Source organism: Tinamus guttatus, unplaced genomic scaffold (assembly GCF_059628265.1).
Source record: "Tinamus guttatus ecotype Peru unplaced genomic scaffold, ASM5962826v1 Tinamus_guttatus_pri_ptg000060l, whole genome shotgun sequence".
NCBI lineage: Eukaryota > Metazoa > Chordata > Aves > Tinamiformes > Tinamidae > Tinamus > Tinamus guttatus.
Window position 1 is genome coordinate 7113900 of NW_028288594.1, and position 24350 is coordinate 7138249.

A 24350-nucleotide genomic window follows, 5' to 3' on the forward strand; every position below is an offset into this window, starting at 1 on the left:
GTAAGTGACAGAAGGGTGGGAGGAGAGTCTCTAAGCAAATGTCATTTTTTAGATCACTGGTACTCAAAATTTGGATTAAATGTTAAGATTGTTTTGAAAGATATAGTCCCAGATTTTCTTTTAGGTAACCAGTTACTTCACTGGAGAGATTCTTATTAATATTAGCCAGATACCTGAAATTTTCTTCTATGTTTGAAGCACCTCTCTGATATTCTGCAGGTCATCAGAAGAATTCATGCTTAGTTTTTGCAGGTTAACTACTATTAATCAGCTTTATGGCAAAAGAGAGTAGTGGAAAAAGATTCCAAACCCTTGTAGCCACGTGAAGGTTACCATGACCTGTTTCCAACAGCTAAACCGTAACCTCACTGAGCACGTTTCCCTCCTGCACTGCACTGTACTGCCTGCTGCATCAGAATTGTAATTTGGAGAGCTCATGTTCCCCACCCTCCCCTACAGATCTCCATCTCCAGGAGACATCTCCACAGTGGAGTGCAGTTTCCCTTCTAACTGAAGAAGAGGCTGATATTTTGAGAATCATGTAATTTCCTCAAATTTCTGGCTTCTGTGACTGCCAGGAGGAAAGAAAAAAAAACACCAAAAAAAACACACCAAAAACAAACAAAAACAAAACATAACCTTAGTAAAAATCATGCCACAAGTTCTTCTGTCTCCTATCGCCCATTCAATATCCCTACATGCTAAAGAAAAAAAAAGGAAAGAAAAAGAAAATAGAGGTGAACTAGATATGAGTGACAATGTCAACACGAATTGTTGCCTTATTCCTTCTTTAGCTTGGCTTGTAGACTCAGTACATAACAACAACAAATGACGAGCTTACAAATTACAATATTTCACCAAAGTGTGCTTTTTTCCCCCCAGTTTTTGTTTTCGCCAAAGTAACCTGGTGCAAAATATCACAAAAGTAAGTACCCAGACATAGAAATATCCAAACTGCTATAGGCATGGCTCAAAATAAACAACAAAGAAAAATGCGATTTCAGACCCAAAAGAAGAGAGTGTTTAGAAGTTTTGTGTACAAAAGGAGCACAAAGGAGGGTGCTGCCCACACCAAAAGGGGAAGTGGAAAACTTTTCATTAAAAAAGGAAGCACAGCAAAGTTCAGAACTGAAAGAAACAGATCACACTTTGAAGCTGCTTGACTGTGATATTAACTTGTCAAGAAAACTCCCAAAACTCCAAAGGGCATAGCGCAACAATAACTGTGGTTAACCAAGAGGCCCCCCACCAGCCTCAAAAGAAGTTGGATAAAGCTCATGGTTTGGCAGGAAAGTAACTATTGCTTTCCTTGCTTGATAAGAAGGTACCAAAAAAAAAAAAAAAAACGCACGAAAGCTTTGAAAAAGCACTTGTTTTAGAGAGCCTCACAAGGTCTCAGCTTTTTCTCTAGTCTTTTACAAAACGTTTTTTTATGACAAAGAAAAAAAAAAAGACCTTTTGTGTCTGTGGAAAGCTGGCAGAACAGAACAATGCCTGAAAGTGGTATTTTCAGCGTAAAATGTGTGTAGGTGAAGACAACAATCAACAATGGCACAAGATGGTGGGGTACAAAGAGGGTCAAATTCTGCCTCCTGTTATTCCCTGCTAATCCATGTGAAGGACTCCAGATGATCACCATTGGTTGCACTGACGCAAGGGAGGGCCAATTTTGTTCTGATGATGAGACTTTTCAAGGATTCATCCCATTTAGAAGTTAGGGGTTCTGCACGGGCACTTGCTGTAATTGGAAATGCCAACATATCTACAAGGAGCTAGCTGATATGAGACCCAACAGGCAGGAAACTTGTATCTGCAGACATTCATCTCAATTGGCACCAGGCACTTAGCGATGGAAAGGTGTCTTACGGATCCTATTTAGTTTTGGATTATGACATCTACATATTTCTCTCCACAACAGTCAGTGAAAGGAGAATAATTCATTTTACTGTAAAATAGATGAATATCTCTCCTCTCTAAGCTCCACAAATTACCTTCTGGCTGTTCACTGATTCGAATGGGAAATTGGTCATCTAATTTTCATGTATTCACTTAAAAGTAGACACAAATTTCCTAAGCAGAGATGCGTATGGCAGTGTTAGATGCAGAAATGTTTCCTACCCGGATCCAGTCAGCACCTTGGAAAGAAATAGGCGTCCCATAGGCCGGTGCTGATGTGCCTGCCAGAGCTGCCTGCGCAGTGTGAGAAGCTCCTGTCAAGGCAGACTCTGCTCTAAGCAGCTCATCTATTGCTAGGTGTCTACCCTGTGTCTATGATCAATGAAGAGAAAGGTGCATCTCCACGGTTAATTCTGGCTAGATCAAGTTAAAGCAAAGCAGCAAAAAACATCTCATGTTTGAATTTCAGCCGGCACTAAGTAAAATGACAGTGGAATCTCAAGACTGAAAACAATCATAAAGTAAGAATGTACACGGCTCGTAGAAGCCAGACATGGCTTCTACACTCAGATTTTCCATTTAAAAAATCCTGAGACATATGCAAATATCATTACTCCCCATGCTTACTGAAAAATGTTTTTTTTAAACATTCATATGTTCTAAAACATAGCTATAAGAAAAAGAAAGCAAGAACCCCCTCCCCATTCAAGGGGAAATTTAATAAAAATAGTTTAAATAATTTGAAATAGATGGACAAATATGTCTAAATTGCAGAAAGTGGAAGTAACATCAACGTTGGAAGATTTTTGTAAAATCTTGTAAAATTGCATCTCTTTATAAAAATATCTATTTTAAATCATCTTTAACCAGTACCCAAAGCAAGACAGAAAGGAGAACATTGTAAGTCAAAAAAAAAAAAAAAAAAAAAAAAAAAAAAAAAGGAAAACTACTGGGGTTTGCTTCATGTAGTTAATCTATCATATTCTGCTTCCTAGGGAGCTTATTTCCTGCTTTTGCTGCTTTTTAATTAGAAGAATATAATATCTTGATTTAGAAGACAGGACTTTAAATGTCATGTCCACATAAATGTCCTCATTTGACCAACTATGTAGCTTATATTTATTATACCCATAGGTATTGATGCATGTGTTTCTGCACACTAATGCATACATCTATGTATGTGCAATTCTTTCTTTTTACAGATGTGCACCAACAGAGGCAAATTTTCAAGAATTTCACCAGTCTGGACTATGCTTAGTGAAGATAAAGAAAAATAAATAAAACAACTTACACTGTTTTGACAAGTCAGGACTATGTTACATGCTACTTGGACTTTCTCTCTGGATCAGGATTGAGCCTCTGAGTGCCAGAACAATCCATCTTCACTGCATTTACTTTACAAGTTTGCAGAGGGATGGACAGTTTTATCCTGTCATAAGGATTTTGAGGGAAAACAATGATGGATGCAGCATTCAGAGTCCTAAGAATGCCCTGAGCTGTGCTTTCGTCGTGATGTGGACCATCAACTCCTCGGCTGGACTTTCAAATCACCTTAACCAGTGGGTATTTTCATTAGAGTTTCAAACACTCTAAAACTTTTCAACACATTAGTTCTAGGTCCATTGAACAGTCTAGATCAGATTGAAGATCAAAAGGTAGTTTTCTGGGAAACATCATCATCTCAACATGAATGAGTTCAACCATGTCTCAACATCAGATTTTGACAAAGATGTATCTGCAATGTCTACAGCAATGCTCTGATATCTACACCCAGTAACAACAACCTCATTCTCCCACAGAAAGCCCAGCATCTTGCACACTGCACATTGCTTCATTGCTCCATCTTCCTTTTCCAGAAACTCCATCACTAGAGCTGCTTTAGGATTTATATTTGCACTTCATAGGACTTTATTCTGAGAAACTCATATGTAGCAAAGTAGGAGGATGATCTGTATCCAATGGTTTGGCCAGAAAATAATACACAACAATATCAGGGGAAGAAAAACAGAGCTGCATAAAGTGCGGGTTTTCACCTCCTTCCTATTCCATTTTTCATCAGGCAATTCGGTACAGTCAGACTTCAAGGCTGCCTCACATGGAGGCTATATTGAATAAAATGACTCAAACACGGGCACAGGAAGGAGCCCACGAGTTTACTTATTCCTCCTGTCCACACCATGCAAAACAAGGCATCATTATCTGGGAAAAGGAAGGAGGGAGAGAATTCCTGTGCCAGGATCTCACTGCAAAAGACAAAGCACCGTAAAAGGAATGCAGCTAATGAGCCCATCGCTACACATCTCACCATGCAGAAACACTCAATTAATCATATATCATGCAAAGAGAGGGAACATGGCAGAAGGGCTATGTCTTTGTTAGGCTGATGGCTATCGGGCTGGCCTTACATGTGTACATTCCTTCTCAGATTAAGTGAGATAATTCCCAGATTGCTTTACACACTTTCCCAGACTCTATTTCTCTCATCTGTCTGCCAACAGAAGTTAAAGAATCACCATTTCCTAAATGTAATTTGTTCATTTTTCCTTGTCTATCCATCAAAAAATAGCCAACTACAGACCTTCGCGATTAATGCATGTCGTGGAAAACCAACACCTGCTGCATACCTATAGCTGACTGTTGATTATTAGCTCATATTGTGATTCTTTGATTTTAATCTAAATGAAAAGGATCAGCATGCGGAGAAAGCAGACGACTGGAGTATGGTATAGGTAGCAAAAAAAAAGAATAGGTTCAGCTGTACAATAGATTCTTTTGCATTAATTTTCATCCAAAGAGTACTGCAAACAAAAGGAAAATATTTTGTTTTCTTATATGTTGGGCTATATTATTCAACACCAGAAAGACACCTGCATGATTGCAAATTTGAAGTACTCTAGTTGCCTGTGAAGGGAGTATGTCACCCAAACACAGGCAAGGTGTGATAAACCTAACGTCTTACCAACTTCTTATCATAAAATTGTAACAAAAGGAAGATTTCAAACACTCTGCAATCATGCAGCACAAGTAAAATAGTCAGGACTCAGGTCTTTAGTATTGGTTCTCAAACAGGAAAGAAGACTTTGGAGAAATGGGAGAGCTTAATTAAGAATGGAGTGTGTGTGTGTGTGTGCTTTTACGTTTTTTAAAATAAGTTTCTTTAATGTTCTTGGTTGATTAAATTTCAACCTTTTTAGATGCCATGCTAGACCTCTCTGCATTCAGCTTTCGATATTCCAGTTTCTGCCAACTGGAAATCCCACTCCAATTTTATGCAGGTTTTTGAGCAGGTGTTTTTTTTTCTTTCCTTTTTTTATGAGAACTAACAGAAGGGGTGATTAAGTTGAAACTGTTTTACTCTTTCTTGATATATGTTTTTTTTGTTGTCACAATGGCAAGAGTGTTTAACCTCAGTGAATGATAATCCTCAGAGATGAATGGGTATATGCTGTATTTCTAACATTTCAGACAAATATAAAGCACCTAAGTCCTAGCAACTTCCTAAAACCTTTGGAGATTCAAGCTACTATTTTCCATGCTTCAGCTTGAGTTACGCTAGAGTATGTTGGGTCTACTTAGCCAGCCTTATGAGATGGAGGTGAGAGAGGTGCACGGGAATGACATTTTGTTGATACTTATCCTGTTGGAAAAATATTGGTAAGCCTAAAAGTTACAGTAAAAGGACAGGAGGGAGAGGGATCTTAATGAGAATGACTCATTTATGTTCCCTTACCTCATACCAGCTTCTCAAATGGTAAAAAATAATGCAACACCTTTGAAGTCAATGAACTTGCATCAATTCATTCATTCACCAGCATTTGGCTGTTTCCTTATGATTGGTGTAAATGAGTTTGTAAAATAAGCCAGGTGTTCTGGTCTCATTCTTTCCCTCTAACCTGTCCCAGCATCTATAGAGCTATGTATTCAGCTACTCTATTTTACACAGTCCAGCTCTAATGTAAAAGTGATTAATTAAATGCTCCAAAGGAGGAGGGGAAAAAAAAAAAAAAAAAGAGACTTGAAACGTCCAGGAACTTACAGAAGAAATCAGATGTGTATATGGATCTTATTTTGTGTAGGGTAGGATAACGGGTCTCTTGCGCTGCAGAAGTAAACTGTAACAGGTTTTTGTGAAGAGAATGAGGCACTGTGACTGTTGTTGGTGTTTCCTGTGCAGGGCAGTCTTTCTCCAAACGAAAAAGAATTTAGCAAAAAATAAATGGTTTTAAGAAAAAAAAATAAAGGAAGGGGAATAAAAGGAAGGAAAAGAAGGAAGAAAGGAATGGTAGGGGAAAAAGAATAAGAAGATATTGTATTGTCCATCAAATGAAATATTCCCGTTTGCATTCGCTCACTGTGTTCTGCAAGTCAATGTCAGCTTTAAAGGAGCTCTCGAGGTTTTCTGGGTATTCCTTCTCCTTTGCCTGGCTACTTCGATGTGTCTGTTTGTGCTGATAGAGGAATCTGCTCATGATGGCAATGATGCAAAAGATGATAAATATCACAACTGCTATTACACCTGAAGAAGAGAGCAAAAAAAGGAAAGAGAAGGCATCAGAAATAAATTAGCAGTGGACAACACTTAGTAATAAATCAATTCATCTTAGTCTGTACATAGTTATTTGCCTCCATCATACTCTCCCTGATAGTGTCTATTTCTATTTTGGAACCTTAGGTGAGACAAAGCAGAACATTGATGTACTTGACCTTCTAAATTTGAGTCAAATTCTGCCTTCTGGAATTTGACACTGGAAGTAAGGTTGGGTCAGTGTGATTAGTTTTTAGAAACTACATCTCTATGCTCACACAACTTCCTGCTCTTGCATTTTCTTTCTTGTTATCTCTGGAAACCTGGAATGAGCTTTGTACACTTTGGTTTATAGCTTCCAGATATTATCAAAAGCAGTTTCCTACAGGGCATTCTTTAAAATAAACAGAGATAAATTGTCTTCTAGGTTGTTAAAAGAGAAATGAAACTCACATGTGAAGCTTTAAGGACAACTTTCTCTAGTGTGTAAGTGCTTCCATGAGACTAAAGAATTCCACTGAACCAAGTTCTAAGTATAAAGCTCAAGAAACAGAGAAAGTAGGAATACTACTACACTGATGCTCTCGCCAGAGTAGTACGCAAAAGAAATGTAAGTTAGCTGGGTCTCAGACTTTATTTTGTATTTTTAGAACATTTTTAGGTTCTTTAATATGCATAATGCCTTTTTTTTGGACAGTACCCTGCACCATGTGCTGTTGGTATTGGCTTAGCAGGTGCCTATTCAGGTAGCTTTATACGTATACAGTAAATACCATACCTTCATTAGATAACTAAAAAAAAAAAAAATTAATAGAGCCCACATATAAGGTACTCCACATGACTGCATTGATAGAATTATGTTTCAATTGTAAGTGTTAAAAGCAGTTACCTCCAATCACAGCTGAATCACTTCTGACTGCGTTGGTGAGAGGCTCCCTTTCATCTGTCTTCCCAAAAGGATCTGCAGTTAGTTAAACAAAACAAGACTTATTTTATTGGATCAACCATATTGTGGCTTAGGCAGAAGTGTTGTCTTACTCTTATGAATTCTAATCTGTTTTCAAAAGATGTAATTTGGAGAAATGGAGCAGAAAGACCTCTGAAAAAGAAAGCGTGTTTTTAGTTTCGTCTCCCACATCTTCAGGAGCAAAATCTGTTAAGGATACATTTAAAAGGAAATAGAAAAGCACACACTAACATCTGTAAGTGTCTGTAAGTCTTCTCAATATATCTGTAGAAGACTCATAAAGAGATATTTGCACCATATAGCCTATTAAAGAGCTTTTCTCAGTCCCAGCATTTTTTTGATACCTAAGAAACAATATCAGAAAGAAACAAAAGTACAGAAAGGCCAGACAGCCACAGACATGACCTACATTTGTAGATCCATGTCAATCCAATAAAAAGATGCAGTATCTGCTTGGGACTGCTGCTTAGAAGAGATACGTTTGTTTCTATTGCAGAACCACAGTGGTCAAATTGGGTTCAAAATGGAGAGGGCTCAGAAATTAATTCCTATTTTAAAAGCTACTCAAAGTTGCAGAACGCTTCTCCCCTTTTTATAAATGAATACTGCCAAAACACTGTGAGGTCCAGTATATATGCTGAGAGTTTCAAACTGAGATCCAAATCTGAGCGGCCAAGCCCTGGACGAAATCATTGGATTTATAGCAATGTGTCTTCATTGGTCCAGTATTTTTCAGAATGTTTTTTTCATGTTTTCTACTGCTAGTTAAATAAGGCTCTTCTCTACCTTCATAGTATTTTTTTTTCTTTCATCTCACCCTCCTTTTGATGAGATTCCTATCTTTCTTCCCTTTATGAGTCTCCAGACTACCCTATATCCTATACCAGATGTAGTTGTATTTAGCGATGACTGCTTCAGCTACATAGTATATTGCTTGGCCAAACTGATTTTCCCAAATGCAGGTGGAAAGACTGAGAGATGCAAAATATTTCAAGTTTTAATGCAGTTGAACATCCTTTCTTTAGTAGCTCATTCAGCCACATTTTGATACTTAGTTCCCAAGGACAGTTTTAATTCAAGCAAATAAAACTTTGATAGTTATGTGAGATTTTATATGTAAGGATGAGAGTGTCTGAGTTGTTTAGATTCCTAATGGGAGCACTTTTCCTAAATTCTCTCTATCTAGAGAATATCCACTCCACTATTACCAATGACAAAATGCAGAAGGATTCCGTCTCAAGAACCTTTCACATTTTAAAAGATGAAACTTTACTGCTAGTTTTAAGGATAGAAGCATCAATAATCAAAAACCATCTATAATAAAGAACTAGGGTTCATAGATCTGACAGGTCAAAACAGATATCTCAAGATTTCGTTCTTAAAATTCCACCATTCACACATCCGAATCTGCTGTGGCATTTTCAAAGTTTTAATATGCTAAAAACAGTATCGTAAAAATCAAAAATCTTTATGCAGTCAATGTGCCAAACCTCTGCAAGTTTGTCTCATACAAGGAAGAAAGCGATTTACAGATCTTTCTGAAATACCAAATCACAGTAAGACACCTTTCATTTTGTATTTCCTAATCAGAAAGTATGTATGGATAACTGAGCTGTGAGTGAATGGATTTTATTCAATATCAGTTTGCTGGGAAAGTTTCTTGAAGACAGCAAATATTTCTGTCTGAAGGAAAAGGCTTCAATTGTTTTGAAGTTATAAACACAGAAAGCTTTTTTTTCCACACATTTGAAGTGAGATTTCCTCAAGGGCTTTTTTGTTGTATCTGTACATTAGAAAATTGACATAGACATGTACAGACAACTTTGAAGTTCTCTTTTTCTTCTGAGACATTCAATAATGAGAAACTGGGAACTGATGAATTGAAATGTGAGCAGTAAATTTGAAAGTTAATCTTTAACTGTCTTATTTTTATTTCTTAAAATGTGTCCTTCACATACATAAATGCAATTCTCAAGTACATCTCTACAAAGTATAATTTGATATAAATTGGATTTTTTTACAAGAATCTACCACCCAGTATTCTTAGTACATAAAGTCTTCAGAACTAACTTGTTTTAAAGATCTTATTCAAGCTTAAATCAAATCCAGTGTGAATAGTTGAGACGTAATGTAAGTTAATTTATCATATTGAGAAGAAATTATATCTTAAAGCACAGAGACACAAAGACAGGGCGGAGCTTTTATAATAATAATAGCACGCGTCTGATGTGACAGTGCTTAACCTTGACACTTGAATGCAATTGATTGGCAGCTTTGGACTTAGATATTTAAAGCTTATATATTCTGCACTGTATCGCAGAATCCTATAGACGCAAGGCTCAGGTTTTACTTCTTTCTAAATCCTTTAGAAAAATTAGATCATCAACGTGACAGATCAAGAGGTGAGGAGTTCATGTTTGCAGTGTTATCATCCATTCGCTATTTACAAGTCACATTTCTTTAGTCCCTTGGAGCAGATAAGTCAGACAACCCAGGGTGGGGAGAAGTGGGTGGTGGGTGGGGAGAAGCCTGCAGCAGCCCTAGCCCACAGAGCAATCAGCAGCCTTTTTCCCTATGCAGAATGCTAATAGCATAATTTGTTTTCTGTTAAATATCATAGGCAGAAGCTGCAGGAAATTGGGATTTGATGCCAGTACAAATGTCAAAGGAATCATATTAAGACACAACACAGACCTTTGTTAGTTATCAAAGAAGAAAAAGTGGCTTCATAACTCAAGGGCCAAAAAAATAATTTATAGTGTGTACCCCTTTCTTGTTATTAAGAATCCTGCCACATCCACTCGTGAGTAAAGCAGCATGTTGATTGTGCCCATATCTGGTGACAACACTCCCAGCTGCTCTGAGTTTCCTTCTCTGCATACAAATACACAGACGCAAAACACTTAAGATTCCCAGAAGGCAGTTTCAGGATTGCAAGAGACAAGCAAACTGTTGGGATCGTCTTAGTAGCACAGCTCAAGCAATTCTCCTTCCCTCTAGCTAGAGAGAACAAACTACAAGTATTTGGGGGAAGTGATGCACGTATGCCCAGGGCTTTATACAAGAGGTTCTTGTTCCTTTCGGCAAGGGACAGGGAAGATTCAGCTTCCTGTCATATGATTTCTTTTGCTGATCACCACAGGATAAGAAATCATGGTAACACATTTTTCTTCAAGCAACAGCACTGAAGCTATCTAGAGTGGATGGATCATGGGTAGTTTCTTTAGTTTCTACTACAGCTTTGGAGAAGCTTTGAGGAGCTTTGGGACTTCTTTACTATAACCACCACGCTGTTTTGGCAATCCAGAAACTTGGTCTTATACTTGCTTTAGTACAATGCTTTTTTAAAGGGCTCTCAGCTAGTCGGAATGCCCATTCTTAACCCTCTAAACACTGAGAGAAAAGGTAACTATCCATATCTATGTCTACATCACCACAATTTTGCCACAGTAAAAAAGCAAGGAAACCTATTTGCCATGTTATTTTAAATTCCTCATTCCCTTCTTGGCATAACATACCTGATGAGGAATATATTGTGGTTACGGTGTTCACGTCAGTTTCCATTAAGGATGCACAGTTTGACTCAGTCAAGGAGCCTCTGACGGTCACAGGAGCAACGCTGGGATGACGTAGGGCAGCCTTGAGCGGAGCAATGTGGTTGTACTGAACAGAAGACAGGCAGCCGGTGAAGCCATAGGCATTTGCCTTGGAGACTTCGGGGTCCAGTGACAAACTATCTGCAGCACAACAGGAAACACTCTCAGAACTGCCTGTTTTAGGAAGGCACATAAAATAATTAATCCCCTTTTTGCCTTGTCTGCTCATTTACTTGTCTTCATCCAAACTGTGGGAGTTCTTCCTCAGTCCTATGAGTTCTCTGCAGCCTGGCCTGCAAGGCTATCCCCTATTCCTTCTCCTACAATACTATTTGTGTTGAATCAAGTTGGCTTAGACATACAAAAGCCTGCACTGAGCTTACGTCCCATTGTCTCTACTGCCTTGACAATAAATATAGCATCATTAGATGTTATTTAATTTTGTTGAATCTCTTAGTAACATTTCTTCTAATTATGAGCCAGGCTCTCATCGAGCTAGACTTGTCCAGCTAATAAAATAAAATGCAAAACTGACGCTTATTTTATCTAAATCAAAACCAAATGGAGTATCTCCTTGCTTTTCACCCAGCTGCAGATGACATAGTGCAATTAGTTTGTGTCTGTATTCATTTGAATTCAGAAAGAGAAAGCCAATTCCAAGGCACGCATTTTTTTTATTTGGCTCTGAATTTTTTAAGATCAAAGGTTGCTTGAGAAAGTCAGTGAAGGACAGCAAAGCCATCTTCTCTTTACTCGAAGCTCTTATTTTATTTACTTTCCAGAAATTGAAATTCACACTGCTCAGAGATCTGCAATATGATAAGCCTTATATCAAGGTCAGCCAAACAAACCACGACAAAACCCAAAGTAGTACATCCGAAAAAAAAAATCCAAAATCATCTGCCAAAATATACATATATATATTTAGAATTGAAAATATTGTAAATATTTCCATTGGAAAAAGATTTCCAGCTTTTCGAAGCTTACTTACAGAGTTTCGAAGAGTAAATGTTAAAAGAAAGACTGATTTTTTTTTTTCATCACCGTCAAATATGACGATTTACAAGCCCTCAGTCAAAACAGTTTAGGAAAAAACTAATGCTTGATTTTCCTACATAACTATACATGCCTCTTTTATGCAAAAGAGTGTAGCTGGCACTGTATTCAAGCTTGTTATGAGATTTTGGGCTGGGGCTGTTACAAGCAGTCAAGGAATAATCTCCAACTTTCTACAGGAAAACTAGAGAGAACGATTTATAGTATTTGCCATCTTTGTTGAATTTACAAAACCCTTTGTAAATATTCCTACCTCTCAGCCTTTCCTGTTTTCTTAGCTCTGGCACAAAAGGTGAACTTGTTGTATCCTTTAAGCATCAGGCAATCTAAATTGCTCTGTTCTGCCCCACTGTGCAAAAGGTAAACCCTAAAAAATAATGAATTTGCTTTTCACGGTACAGCAGCTTGTAAAGTCTAAAATACAATACTTTTGAAGGTTATTTTTTTTTAAGTCAAATTAAGGACCAATTTCAGTAGTCTTCTGTCAAAGTAAGCTTTGTACAAATAAGAATCAGAAGATTCACTGCTGAAAGGCTTTGAAATTTGAAAAAAAAAAGAAAAAAAAAAGAAATCAAACAAGTGGAGAACAAGTTGAAAGTCTGATGGTAAAATTTCTGTGGTCACAGCCATAGTTTCCTTTGCTATATGTCTTTGGGTGCATGTCTTACAACTTCCAAAGTGGAGCTCTCACTGAACTGAAGGACAGTCCTGTGCAACTTGGGTGAGAACTAATTGTGCTGCCCTCTGAATTCTTAAGCAGATAATGTAAATCTGTGGTTATGGCATGACTACCTATGTGAAAGGCTTATTAAAGGTTGTAGACCACTGCCACTTGAAGTCTTTAAATCATGACAAAATGTCTTTTCATTATGTGACATTGTGCTCAGTTAGAGTAATAATTCAGTGAAGTTCCGAGGCGTGTGTTGTACCAAAGTCATATAAGATGTCAGAATGGCCTTCCTCTGACCTTGCAACTCTGTGAATTTTTTCATGCACTTCACCGCCTTGGAAAATTAGACTCAATTGCTGCTGACTGTTTGGTCTGATATTCTGACATGTTAGTATTGCCCTTCTATGCTCAGACCTGGAGACTGAGTCACTTTGGGTGATTTCTGCACGGCATGGTGAGAAGACAGTCTTTTTCAGCTTTTGAGCAACTGCTCATTCCCCACAACTTCATTTTACCCACATTTTTAGGAAATGACTCTTCGGCTGATTTGTACATAAGTTGGTCTGTCTTCCGGCTGAACCCTCCATCTACCCTCTGAAAGCTGTCCGCAATGCCACATCTTGCTCTCTTGTTATCTGGTTTTCATGTATTGGCAGTGACTTTCCTTGAAAATGAGAATTAGGTCTAATGGTTATATTTCTGAAACCTTTCTGATCAGACCAAAATCACTTATCAGTTGATTCATGCCTGCTCTCCAGAACAGACATTCTGCTCTATGGCTGATTCTTTGTCCACTGTTGCCATTTACAACACACTTGGAATAAAATTTTAAACTTGTAAAACAATTTAAAATGTTAATAGCTCAATAAAGAGGAATAATTTTCATCATAAATGGAATTCTGCTGAATTTCTCCAGGTCAGAGCATTAAGCTGCTCAGCAATGTATAAGCAAATTAAAACACAATAAAGGACAATATAAATATGAGAGAGAAATGGAATCAAAGAGAAATCAAAATATTATGTGTGTGCAGGGAAAGTAACTCAAAAGGCCTTCTTTCCGAATATAACATTACAGAAAATGGGATCATGACCTTTATCTAATGTTTTTTATTCTTTCTAAAAATTAATTTCATGCCAGTAAGAAGTTTAAACCATGGCTGCCAGTTTACAAGTATGTTTACTAACATCCAAGGAGGCCCATCATTTCTGTATGTGAATTTTCCTATTAACTTCAGTGAGAGCAGACATACCATTAGTTTTTTAATGTCTGTGCTCTAATTACTCAAGCTAAAGTGGATAGAGGTGGAAAAGATAATTCATTCTGCGTGCTGAAGAACCAACTGGCCTCTTTTAAAGCCTAATAGAAATATGATTTTTGTGCAAGTTAAACTACATGTGTCACCTCATTTTGCCAAGGTGGTGAACAGCATTGGCGAGATTACTGCTTGGTCATTGTCACTAGATTTGATTCAGTGATCTAAAAGTAAAAGATAATCTTGTAGTCTCCACATTGCATCTGTCTCAAAAAAAAAAAAAATACAGTTCATTAGCAGGTACTCTGTAGTTACCTGCAAAAATATACTGCTCTGCCCTTGGACAGCCTCAATGAGCCTTACGGATATTAATCATCAATTCATAAAGGGCAGAAAGCATAACTTGGATTAGATTCCACCTACAAAAAAGCCACTTTAGGACAGTCTCGGTTCCTGGTATGAACCTGTCATGAAGGTGTCAGGCTGAAAATTACAAAGATTTTTTCCTAATTAAATATGTTGGGTGCCACCAGCCTTTCCTTCACAGTCTGGCCTTTTCTAGAGGAAAAGATGAACTTCAGCTGGAGATAAAGGTCCAAGCATTCAGTGCATCTCTGAGATTTTTGAAACTTCAAGGGATAGAAAGAGCAAAATTCAGGCCCTTTTCTCTCAAATTTTCCTTGGTATCACGGGAATGAGTAGACCACTCCAAGTTTTGCTTCACAGCAATGAAGCATTTTGTGCCCTGTGAAATATTTGAAATTTTTTGTCCCATTACACTCGGCTGGGGTAATTTCATACATGCTTTATGTATGTTCTCTTCAAGATTGTTTGTCATTGAGAATAAAGCACTGCTCTAGGTTGGCAATGAGAAATACAGTAGGTGTCAGAAACCTTGATATCTGAATCCTAATCTGTCACATCACAGCCAGCCCTGTGTAATCCTGTAAATGGACTGAAAATGCTACCTATAGTAAAAAGAAAATATTCAAGAAAATGGAGAAAAGAGGAAAAAACCCGAAAAACAAACAATGCCCCCCCCCCAAATGCTTTCCTTAAATCAATTCAAGTAGTAGGAATTCAAACTAGAGATGTAACTTCTGGAGAGAAGCAGAAGACCCTGGACACTTATTTAGAAAATATGATATTCAGGCAAACAGCAATTCAAACATGTCATTATAATTATTTTGCTGGGACAAAAGTGTAATGAATTTTATCTCCTTTTCAAGACAACTCAAGACTGCCTGAAGTGCCCGATTGCCAGTTGTTTCTCAGTTTGTATTTTTAACTGCTGCCCTCTCGGTTCCAAACTTGTCTCCTCTTCTATCCTGAGTAACTATTTCCATTTTCCCAAATGCTTTACTGGATTACTAGAAAGATAATTTCATATCTATAACATATCTTTTTCCTGGTATGGTCCTTTTATAAACAAGATATTTAGCCTAGCCTTGCAACCATATTAGACTGGAAATAAAGAACTCCAGCACTGAACTAGAGCTTCTTTCAGATCTTTTTGTTCATTCTTTCCTTCTTCCTTTCAACACTACACACTTTATGAGGTAGAACTATTATTCAAACACTTGCAAATCATTAGACAAAATCAAGTCAAACAAATGAAATTTTCTGTTGAGAAAAGAGCATCTTCTAGATAAAACCTAAACATATGTAAATGTACCTTGACTAAATCTGTATCTGAATTCAGAAAATTACAGAATAATTTAAGTTGAAAGACACCTCCAGAAGTCATGTACTGCATTCCCTTGCTCAAAGTGGAATCGACTTCAGCATTAGGTTAGACTGTCAATAGAGACTGCATGGTGAAGCACAGCAGTATCATCTTTGCAAGAAAATGCTTAAAACAAGTGAATTGGGACTGTGCTTGAGATTTCACTAAGGCCTTCCCATAAACTGTACGACCCACTCGAAACCTGAATTCAAAAGTCCACCAAAGTCCACGGAAAGATTCCCATTAATACTGATGAGCTTTGGACTGGTCTTCTTGTGCCTTGGTGTAGGTGTTGTAGGGGTGAAATAAAAAGGGCAAGAAAACAGTATTTCTCTATAACTATGGAACACTGTAAGGACAAATTCAATACAGGTCTATGGGCTACTTGAATGCTGCTTCTTTCTATTCCCTTGTCTTCAAAGACACACTTATATTTAGATCAATCTTTCAAAGGCCCCATTACCAAGGGATCTGAACTGCTCAGAGGCTTTAATGCTTTTCTCTTCCTAGCACCCCTCTGATGCAGGGATGTTCTATTATCCATGCTTTACTGATAGAGAACAGAGAGATACTAAAGCTCAGATTGGTTTCATTGGGAATAAAATGCCCACTTACCTTAACATTTGCACATAAATGGTTTGCCCAAGGTCATTCAAGCAGGCTGTGGCAGAGTTTTGAATTCCAGGTGAGTCCCCTCTGGTTTAAAAAGAGGGCTTTTTCCAGGAATTCAAAGCTAGGTATAGTGAAACCATTGGAAAATATAGCAGATTTCAGAAACAGAAAAAGTAAGCGTGTAAGCAGCTTTTCACTAAAGAAAGGGTAATGGAAAGAAACCACATGGTAATTTAAAAATCGGTCATTGCATAAAACTTCACTTTTCAAGAGCTACAGCTGTGCTAACATGGTTATCATAAGAAAATCTGACAACGAAGAGGTTTTAATCTTTTATGATCTCCTGCTGGAAGTTCTCTCAGAGATTTTTCAGCTAGTGGGAAATGAACAGGAGTGAGAAAAGACAAGGAGATATAGCTGGTTAAGCAGCCAGGATCAGACTGTTGGAGCAAGAAATGAACAGTGCTGTGACAGGGAAAGAGGAGGAAGGACAGATCTTCAGAAGAGGGCAGCACAGATATGAAGGACATGTACAATTTTCTATATAGTTCTATTCTAGTATGAGACTCTTGTGTTCTTAATGAATGCCTTCAGGTACCTAAACTCCACTCGTATCCAAACCAAATGCTCTAAAAAGTCTAGATCTAATTGCAAGCATCCCATTCCTCTGGAAGTCTAACCTTTTACTGAGGGGAAGAGGTCAAAAAACAATGACAAAGAAGAAATTGAAGGATATTGGCTTATGTTACCAGCATTCACCTGTTGAGCCATCATTAAACAGAGCTGTAATTAATAACTTTTCCCATCTTTATTATTCTTACTAATAAAAACACTCATGAAATCTTGGGGTAAGGAAGAGGAAACAGAAGAAGGATGTGTCCATTGAATGATGTCAAAAGATGTCTGTGATGTTCAGTGGTACTGAATATCATACTTTTGGAGATGAATCTGGACTTTATGGCTTTGTCAAATTCTTTTGCTTGCAAAACTAATTCTATTTTTGTGAATAAATCTAGCCTCTCTCCGAGTTGCACTACACCAACTTGCTGGCTTGAAATCATTGCGCTATGTTCCATCTTGTTTTTCAGAAAAGCTCTCGTTTATTGATTTAAGAACCATAGCTGAACTCAAGGTGGAGATCATGATGAGCAATGCTCTTCCAGGCCTTCAGAACTACAAGTGACCATTAGCAAAATGAGATATTAACTTAGCTGTGACCGGGTCTGAAAAGTGTCATGTCTCCTCCAAACCTGTCCTCAAAGGTTTAGAAAACTGCTGCATTCTGAACTCTGGCTATAATTATGGGGAAAACTCAGTTCCTGTCCTTAATCTGCTTAGCAAAATATGATGCATAATGCACTGATGTCATTACATAAAATTATAATTTACAAGCGGTCACTAGTGGATGTCTATTATTTCTGTCTAGCTACCAATTCCGCAGCTTTGGGCCACTATTTGTAAAGCATATAAATTTCAATAATGAAACAGAAAGAGATTTGATATGGATGTCCAATTCTAAAGGACTAAAATGCCCATAACCAAGGAAGTAATTAGAATCTTACTGGGAATGAATGAAAAAACTTACATAAAGCAATATGACACGCTTGACAACAAAATAGGAGTGTTCAACTTCTTGAATTCTGGCAAAGTTCTACGGGCCTTGTAGTGGCTGTGCAGCATGAAAGGGCCAAGATGAAGAAGATCCATGGACACAGCAGGCAGCATAGTCGCCTCTGTACAGTACGTAACAAAAATATTCCTTGCAGAATTCAAATGGAAAAGGACAGACAAAAATGGGTAGAGAGGAAGAAGGCTCAGAATCCTTCTCCTCGTCATTAGGAAACAGAGCTGACCCTCCAGAGGATCACAGCAAATTATTGTCACCAAAATGATGTCATTAGGGGTAAGATACCACCTGGTGCAGCCACATAGGGAGTGTGAGTCACCTTAGTAGAGTGAGTAGTGGGAGAAGTTAATATTGTTATCAGTGCAAACAAGTAAAGTTGCCATTTTTTTTATGTTGACGCATACTGTGATATAAATCACAGTATTGGAATATACTGTGATATAAATCACAGTATTGGAATGCTCAGGCCAATCCTCACAGCTAAAACCAGCCCAAAAAAAGCCACCCAATTTCACTCAATACCAGCACACAACGCAGGTAACTGCAGCACTGTAATAACTGATGAATCAGGAATATTTTTAGTAGAACATACCTGTGACCTTGCCCAAGGTGAGTGATTTGATGGCCTTAAAATCAATCTCAGAAAAGTTGTGCTTGAGTTTCAGAACTTGATCAACCTGGAAGAGGTCAATAAAATTAGTTCATTATAAGAGCGTGTAGACACCCCAAAGCTTTCTCTGTCCTGCAAAACTGTGGGAATGCTCTCAGCCGCAAACAAGTTATTCCTGCCTCCAAGCGTGATTCAGGTTCTAAAGATAGCAAAGTGAGTGTGCTTTGATTTTTGCCTAAGAAGCTGAAAGGTGCACCAGAATAGTCATATAATGGGCTTTTAAGAAACTTCCCCTGCAGAAAAGCTTAAAATGTTTGACACTGAAATCCCCCTGATTCACAAAATCCACATCTTATTCACTACAGAATACAATCAAAGGAGGCCTCTCTAGAAACGTACTGTGGAGAATTAGTTCTGCATAGAAGAAAACCACAGCGCAGTGTGACAATAGCAGACTGGTACTTGAGGTAAACCCTGACTCTTAGCATAAGCCTCCTTCCTAGATAATCAGGCCTATGTAGTAGTCACTATGTTAACTGTGGATCATTTTACCACCCAGAAATGGAAGTAGCAGAGGAAGGAAAAACCATGGTTAGCTTTACGTTTCCTTTTCTTTCTATTCCTTCATTCACATATGACTTCTCTTGAGAAGCTGCCTCTCTTCTCTCTTAATGACTGCCATCCAGATCTAGCAAATTTGTTTTATAATTTGAACCATTGAAATTAGCCTGGGAAGGAAAGCAGCAGCAACACGGTATTTTCTCACTGCCTTGGAAATAAAAGGCAGTGCAAGGAAATAGAGCAGAGTAGGGCTTCTCGTCTCCTACTGAAACACTGTCACAGCTGGTTCAGAGCACTGAAGACCAGATTTGCCTCAAAGGGACATGACATGGTAAATGGTCATGCCCAGGACAGCCACACACCACATCCCTTCAGTCTTTCCTCCGCTGTGGAGATGTAACGTGTGGGTCACATCCTTCCTTGGGGCATACATCTCAAGTGAGATAATACTACCTAACTCACAGATTGTCACAGAAAAAATAAAGGTCACTCTATAGGAAACCCATCTGCCAGGCACTCTGATGTTGCTCTGCAGCTCAACCAGCTTTAGTTTCATCAGATCAAGGTGCAACCTGTTTCCTATTGCTGAGCAAGCATTTAAACCAGTGGGTCTGTTTACGGCATGAATTATTATTTAACACTGAACACACACAAGGAAGTCTAGCCGTGAAAATAAGACACAGCAGGCAGATGTGATACCTGAACGATGAGCTCTCTGCCTTCCCTGTTAATCTTCACGTGGTGCAGCTCACGGTTGGCAAAGTTTCCAGAGTCAATGGTGAAAATGAGGAGCCCATCCTTACTCAGCTTGTATCGGACCTGTAAACTTCCTTAAAAGCAGAGCACAGTTTACCTATAAAACCTGTGTCTGTAATGTGCTACAGCTCAGAATATTTAAGCAACATATACATATGTTCCACACGCATATATAACATATATAACTCATTTCTATCACAAAGGCACAACAAGGGTTTTAAAAGGCAAGAAATAAAGGCTGAAGGGAAAGAGCTCAAGCTTTGTAGTATGAAAAAAAATAGACAGATACAGTGGAAGAGTTTCCCTTCCTACTAGCTAACAAACTCTACTGTGGAGAACTATAATGTAATTGAGTAATTAAGTATATCAAAGGAGAGTCTGTCTGTCCACAAGCTCTGATCTATATTAGCCTGTGAAGGATCACTCCACCAGAGGGCATGCAGGTCTTGCTCTGCTCTATTAAAATATAATTAGTGGATTTTACCGTTTGTTTTCATCAAGACACAACAGGCAATGCAGACAACAGGGGAAACTATACAGGTTATATCTTTTCATTTAAAACATTGAAATGCCCAGATTCATTATGATTTACATGAAACACAAAAAAGATACACTTTAAATGATGTCAGAAAAAAATATTTCAACCTTGTTTTTTTAACCTATTTGCAAAAATTCATATAAGAATGAATACCAAACATCTCTTTCAGTCTCTGCAGAAAAAAAGCACAGTGCTTCTGATAAATAAAAGTACTGTAACGATCCACAAGAAATTGAGGAATTCAATATTAATTTTAATCTCTCCACAAATGACTAAAGGAAATACAAAATCCATTCAAATTTATTTTTCTGGGAATTCAGTAGCAGGGAGAGAAAAAAATCTCTGAATTTGGGGGCTCTTTTTATACAACAGTAACCAAATAACCTGGAATAGCTATGGTATTGCAGAGCTAAAAAGCTTCCCCGGGGCTACTTCATTACAGTCTGTAAGGAGAAAATGAATGCTGACAGCACCACAACCTCTAAGCAGACGGTCCTTCATCTATTCCATGTTCTGAAAATCATCATAAAAAACTCCTATCTCCTTCCATTTCAGTGCTTTTGCTAGAGCAAGTTCAAAACAGTCCAAGCATCACTAGATTTTTTGTGGATGGCTACAGGCAAACATTACCTGTGATAGGGGCTGACTGAAGGATTGACACCGAGGGATGATTTCACACAGGTTTAGTTCTAGGACTCATCTAAACCTCTGCAGAGATAACACTTGTCATACGTGTCACAGTGCAGCCCCTATCAGCAACCTCTGATAAATCAGAGAGAGCTGTCCTTCAAGCTACTGTAAATTCACTTTACAAAGGAGTTTAAAACTGTGCATAAACTTGCTGCAGAGAGGGAATCTTGCCACCCTATGGGTCTAGAAGCCCTCCCAGGTTGGAGCAGAGTCCAGTCAAGGTCATTCACTCTCCTCTTTCCTTGCCAGGGTGTTTGTGGCTCAGATTCTTAACTGCCCTTTGCAACATTTGATACATCTCAAAAGAACACTGTCTCTCTCCCGGCTTTGCAGGATGGAGACTATGCTTCCAAAGATAAGAGGGAAAATGAAAACCAGCTACTAGGATGAAGGCTTTTTAGCTGAGTGGTCTACTGGATCAGGTGAGGCTTTAAAGTGGAAAGAAAAAAAAAATAGAAAAATAGTTAAAAGGCAGTTTTGCTCATAGATAGTCATGAATGTAAGATGGTAATTTGTTGAATAGATCAAGGTCAGTAAAAACTTATAAATCATTCAGTGTGATATATATGATATTACAGGACTTGATTCAGTTACTCCGGATCACAGTGCAAAGCTCCCTTCATTGCTTGACCAGGACAAGGAGATAAGATCCAAATTTGAAGCACAATCCCATTTTCCAGTACTGAGTGAAACATCTATCAAGAAGGAACTCTAGAAAGACTCATGACGAGAAAAGAATTCCAAGAAATCATGGGATATCTTCAAACTGGCACATAATGACAGCAGGACCTGCACACACAATCTAGAAGGCCACACATGAAAAGTGGAGACTCACTGTAAGAAATGATGGGACAGTTTGGTCCAAATTGAAAACCATGTTCCAGCATAAATATTTTAGAGGCCCCCTGGTGAGACAATCCCACATGTCTGAAGCAGAGCAAGGTGGGGAACATGAAAAAGGAAGCAGGGCCTAGATTTAGTCTCTGAGCTCATACTAGCTGCTTAGTTCACATGTGCAAATACCTGTCTGCTCTTTTGAGATGCTATGTGTGTGCATCAGCGCATAAAATACAAACGGCACTACTGTACCCAAGTCATTAACAGTAACCAGCACACACATGTTTAAAAGATCCTGCAAAAGACGTATCTATATGGGGATATACCTATTGACTTCATCAGAGGAGAAGCAATTTAAAAAAGAAATCATCATTTTATTTGTTGCGAGACAATAGAGGATGTCCCTGACATCCATTAAGAACTGATCTTACTTGCTATACTGACACAATTTTACTTTACATCATTAAATGGGACACTCAATAGCATTTTATTTTATCAAACTGCTTTTGAATTCCAATGACAACTCTTTTTGGACAGCTGCTCTTAAAAAAAAAAAAAAAAAAAAGGAAAAAAAAAAAAAAAACACTGAACGCAAGTTGCTATTTTGCCTGGGATCAAATTTGCATTAGTACAAATCAGAAGTACATGAGATCATCTCTCCAGCTTTACTTTGGAATTTATACCAGTGTAGTTGAGAGCTGATTCTGGCTTGCATTCAGTACCAAACCTCTTCCTCTTGGCAGAGCACAGAATCATTTATTTGTCTGACAGATTACATAGTCATTTTGTTACACAGAAACACTTCATAGGAAAAATAAATGGATTATTAATTAAAACTATTATTGAGAGGTTTTTTTTGGCCTCTGGATTTTCATTATCTAGTTCACTGACTTTCACCATCACATCTTCCCAGTGTCACTAACTGCAAATAAAAATTTGTGCATAAACCAGACGTACTCTAATTTTTGCATCACTTCTGCCTCGCAGTGGGGATTCACACTAATCATAAGTAGTGTAATTTCTGGCATTCTTGCTGCAGTCATGCTTGTCATCCTCTTTTCAGCTCCCTATGTGTGAGCATGCACACCTGGAGTGCCATAATCCTTGAGCAAGACACTCCCTATTGTGGTTTCTTCCTTCTCTGATATACATACAATGGCTGGAGGCAATTTCTATTAAGTCCATAAGAGAAGGAAGCAAGGAGAGATGGAGGTATCACATTCTTGGCCTTGGGCTGAGAATTTTTTTTCTGGGGATATTATCCAAGCAGTGCTAGGTAAGAGTAGATGCACACTTAATTACTGCAGTCATCCCATTCTATAGGGATACATGGGGCATACGGTGCCACTGTGCAGAGACACGCTGCGCTAGTCCCAAGAGCAGCCTGGGCAGGACGGGGGGCACAGCAGGGTGACCGTGCACAGGACAATCTCTTCCTCCACTTCTGGAGGAGATGAGCCCTCGTGGAGCCTAATGCTGCATGACGAGACTTCCAACCCTATGAAAGCAGGCTTGTGACGAGCCCTGTAGTCTTTCATCTGAAACCTGCAGTAATATTACCCAGGACTGTAGGACTGAGTGCCAACTCTCTGCTGATACACAACAGCTATAGACCTGTTTTAACAGAATTCCCAGGGTTTCCCCTTGTGCAGAAGGAAGTTGTGGGAAACAGAGACAGGGCAGTGTTTATGCCATCCCATGCTGGTGCTTAAGTAAAGGATGGTATTTCTAAAAAAAAACACTCCCAGGATATACTTTTCCAGCAGTAGAGACCAAGGTTAGTACTAGGTAGTACACTAATGGTCACTGTAAGTATAACCAACCTCCAAGCAGCTATAGGACTAGCCTGATGCTTTCAAACTGCCTTTTATTTATTTATTTATTTATTTTAAACTGAGGACAAGAAAGACGTAGTGCAGCTCTTAGGTCTAGTGATAATAAGGACATTATGCTGTTAGAGATTTCAGTTCCATAACCACACAGTGTGAAAAAGTATCTTGGCCATGATATCACACATTACATGTCTGGATCCTTTTCTGATTGAACATATCCACAGGAGAGTCATTTTTCTCTTGCCTGTGTGAAGCAGGGTGTCAGAAACACCTGATGGCTTTGTCGCCTATACCCAGTGACTTTACATCAGACTTGGACTGCAAAAGATTGTTTTGAAAATCAAACAGTAATTTCTAAATCATTGTCTGAAAAAAAAAAAAAAAAAGGAGAATAGGAAAATGTTACAGTGAGTTTTCTCTCTCAGAAAAAGACTTTGCTGCTTGCAAGATGTCACCCCATGCTGGGTATTTGATAAAAAGGCTGGAGCAGTCCTGCAGGAAGCAAGATATGGATCCCAAGAATTTAGTCTACTAATCATAAGCAAGATTCTTGTCACATGTGTCACGAGGACTATAGGCCCTACACTATTTTTTTTTC

General features: G+C 38.3%; 1 protein-coding gene across 1 annotated transcript in view; it reads right to left on the reverse strand.

The window, feature by feature from the left end:
• Positions 1-6178: 6178 nt before the first annotated feature.
• The window catches only part of CNTNAP5 (contactin associated protein family member 5), a 248404-nt gene continuing 230232 nt past the window's right edge, over positions 6179-24350 (reverse strand). Inside the window, exons 20-24 of the mRNA XM_088519572.1 lie at positions 19799-19929; positions 18521-18605; positions 10907-11125; positions 7311-7382; positions 6179-6412 (exon numbers count right to left, since the gene is read on the reverse strand). Of these exons, the coding sequence (XP_088375698.1) occupies positions 6216-6412; positions 7311-7382; positions 10907-11125; positions 18521-18605; positions 19799-19929 (704 nt within the window). The 3' untranslated portion in view covers positions 6179-6215. The remainder of the gene's footprint in view (positions 6413-7310; positions 7383-10906; positions 11126-18520; positions 18606-19798; positions 19930-24350) is intronic.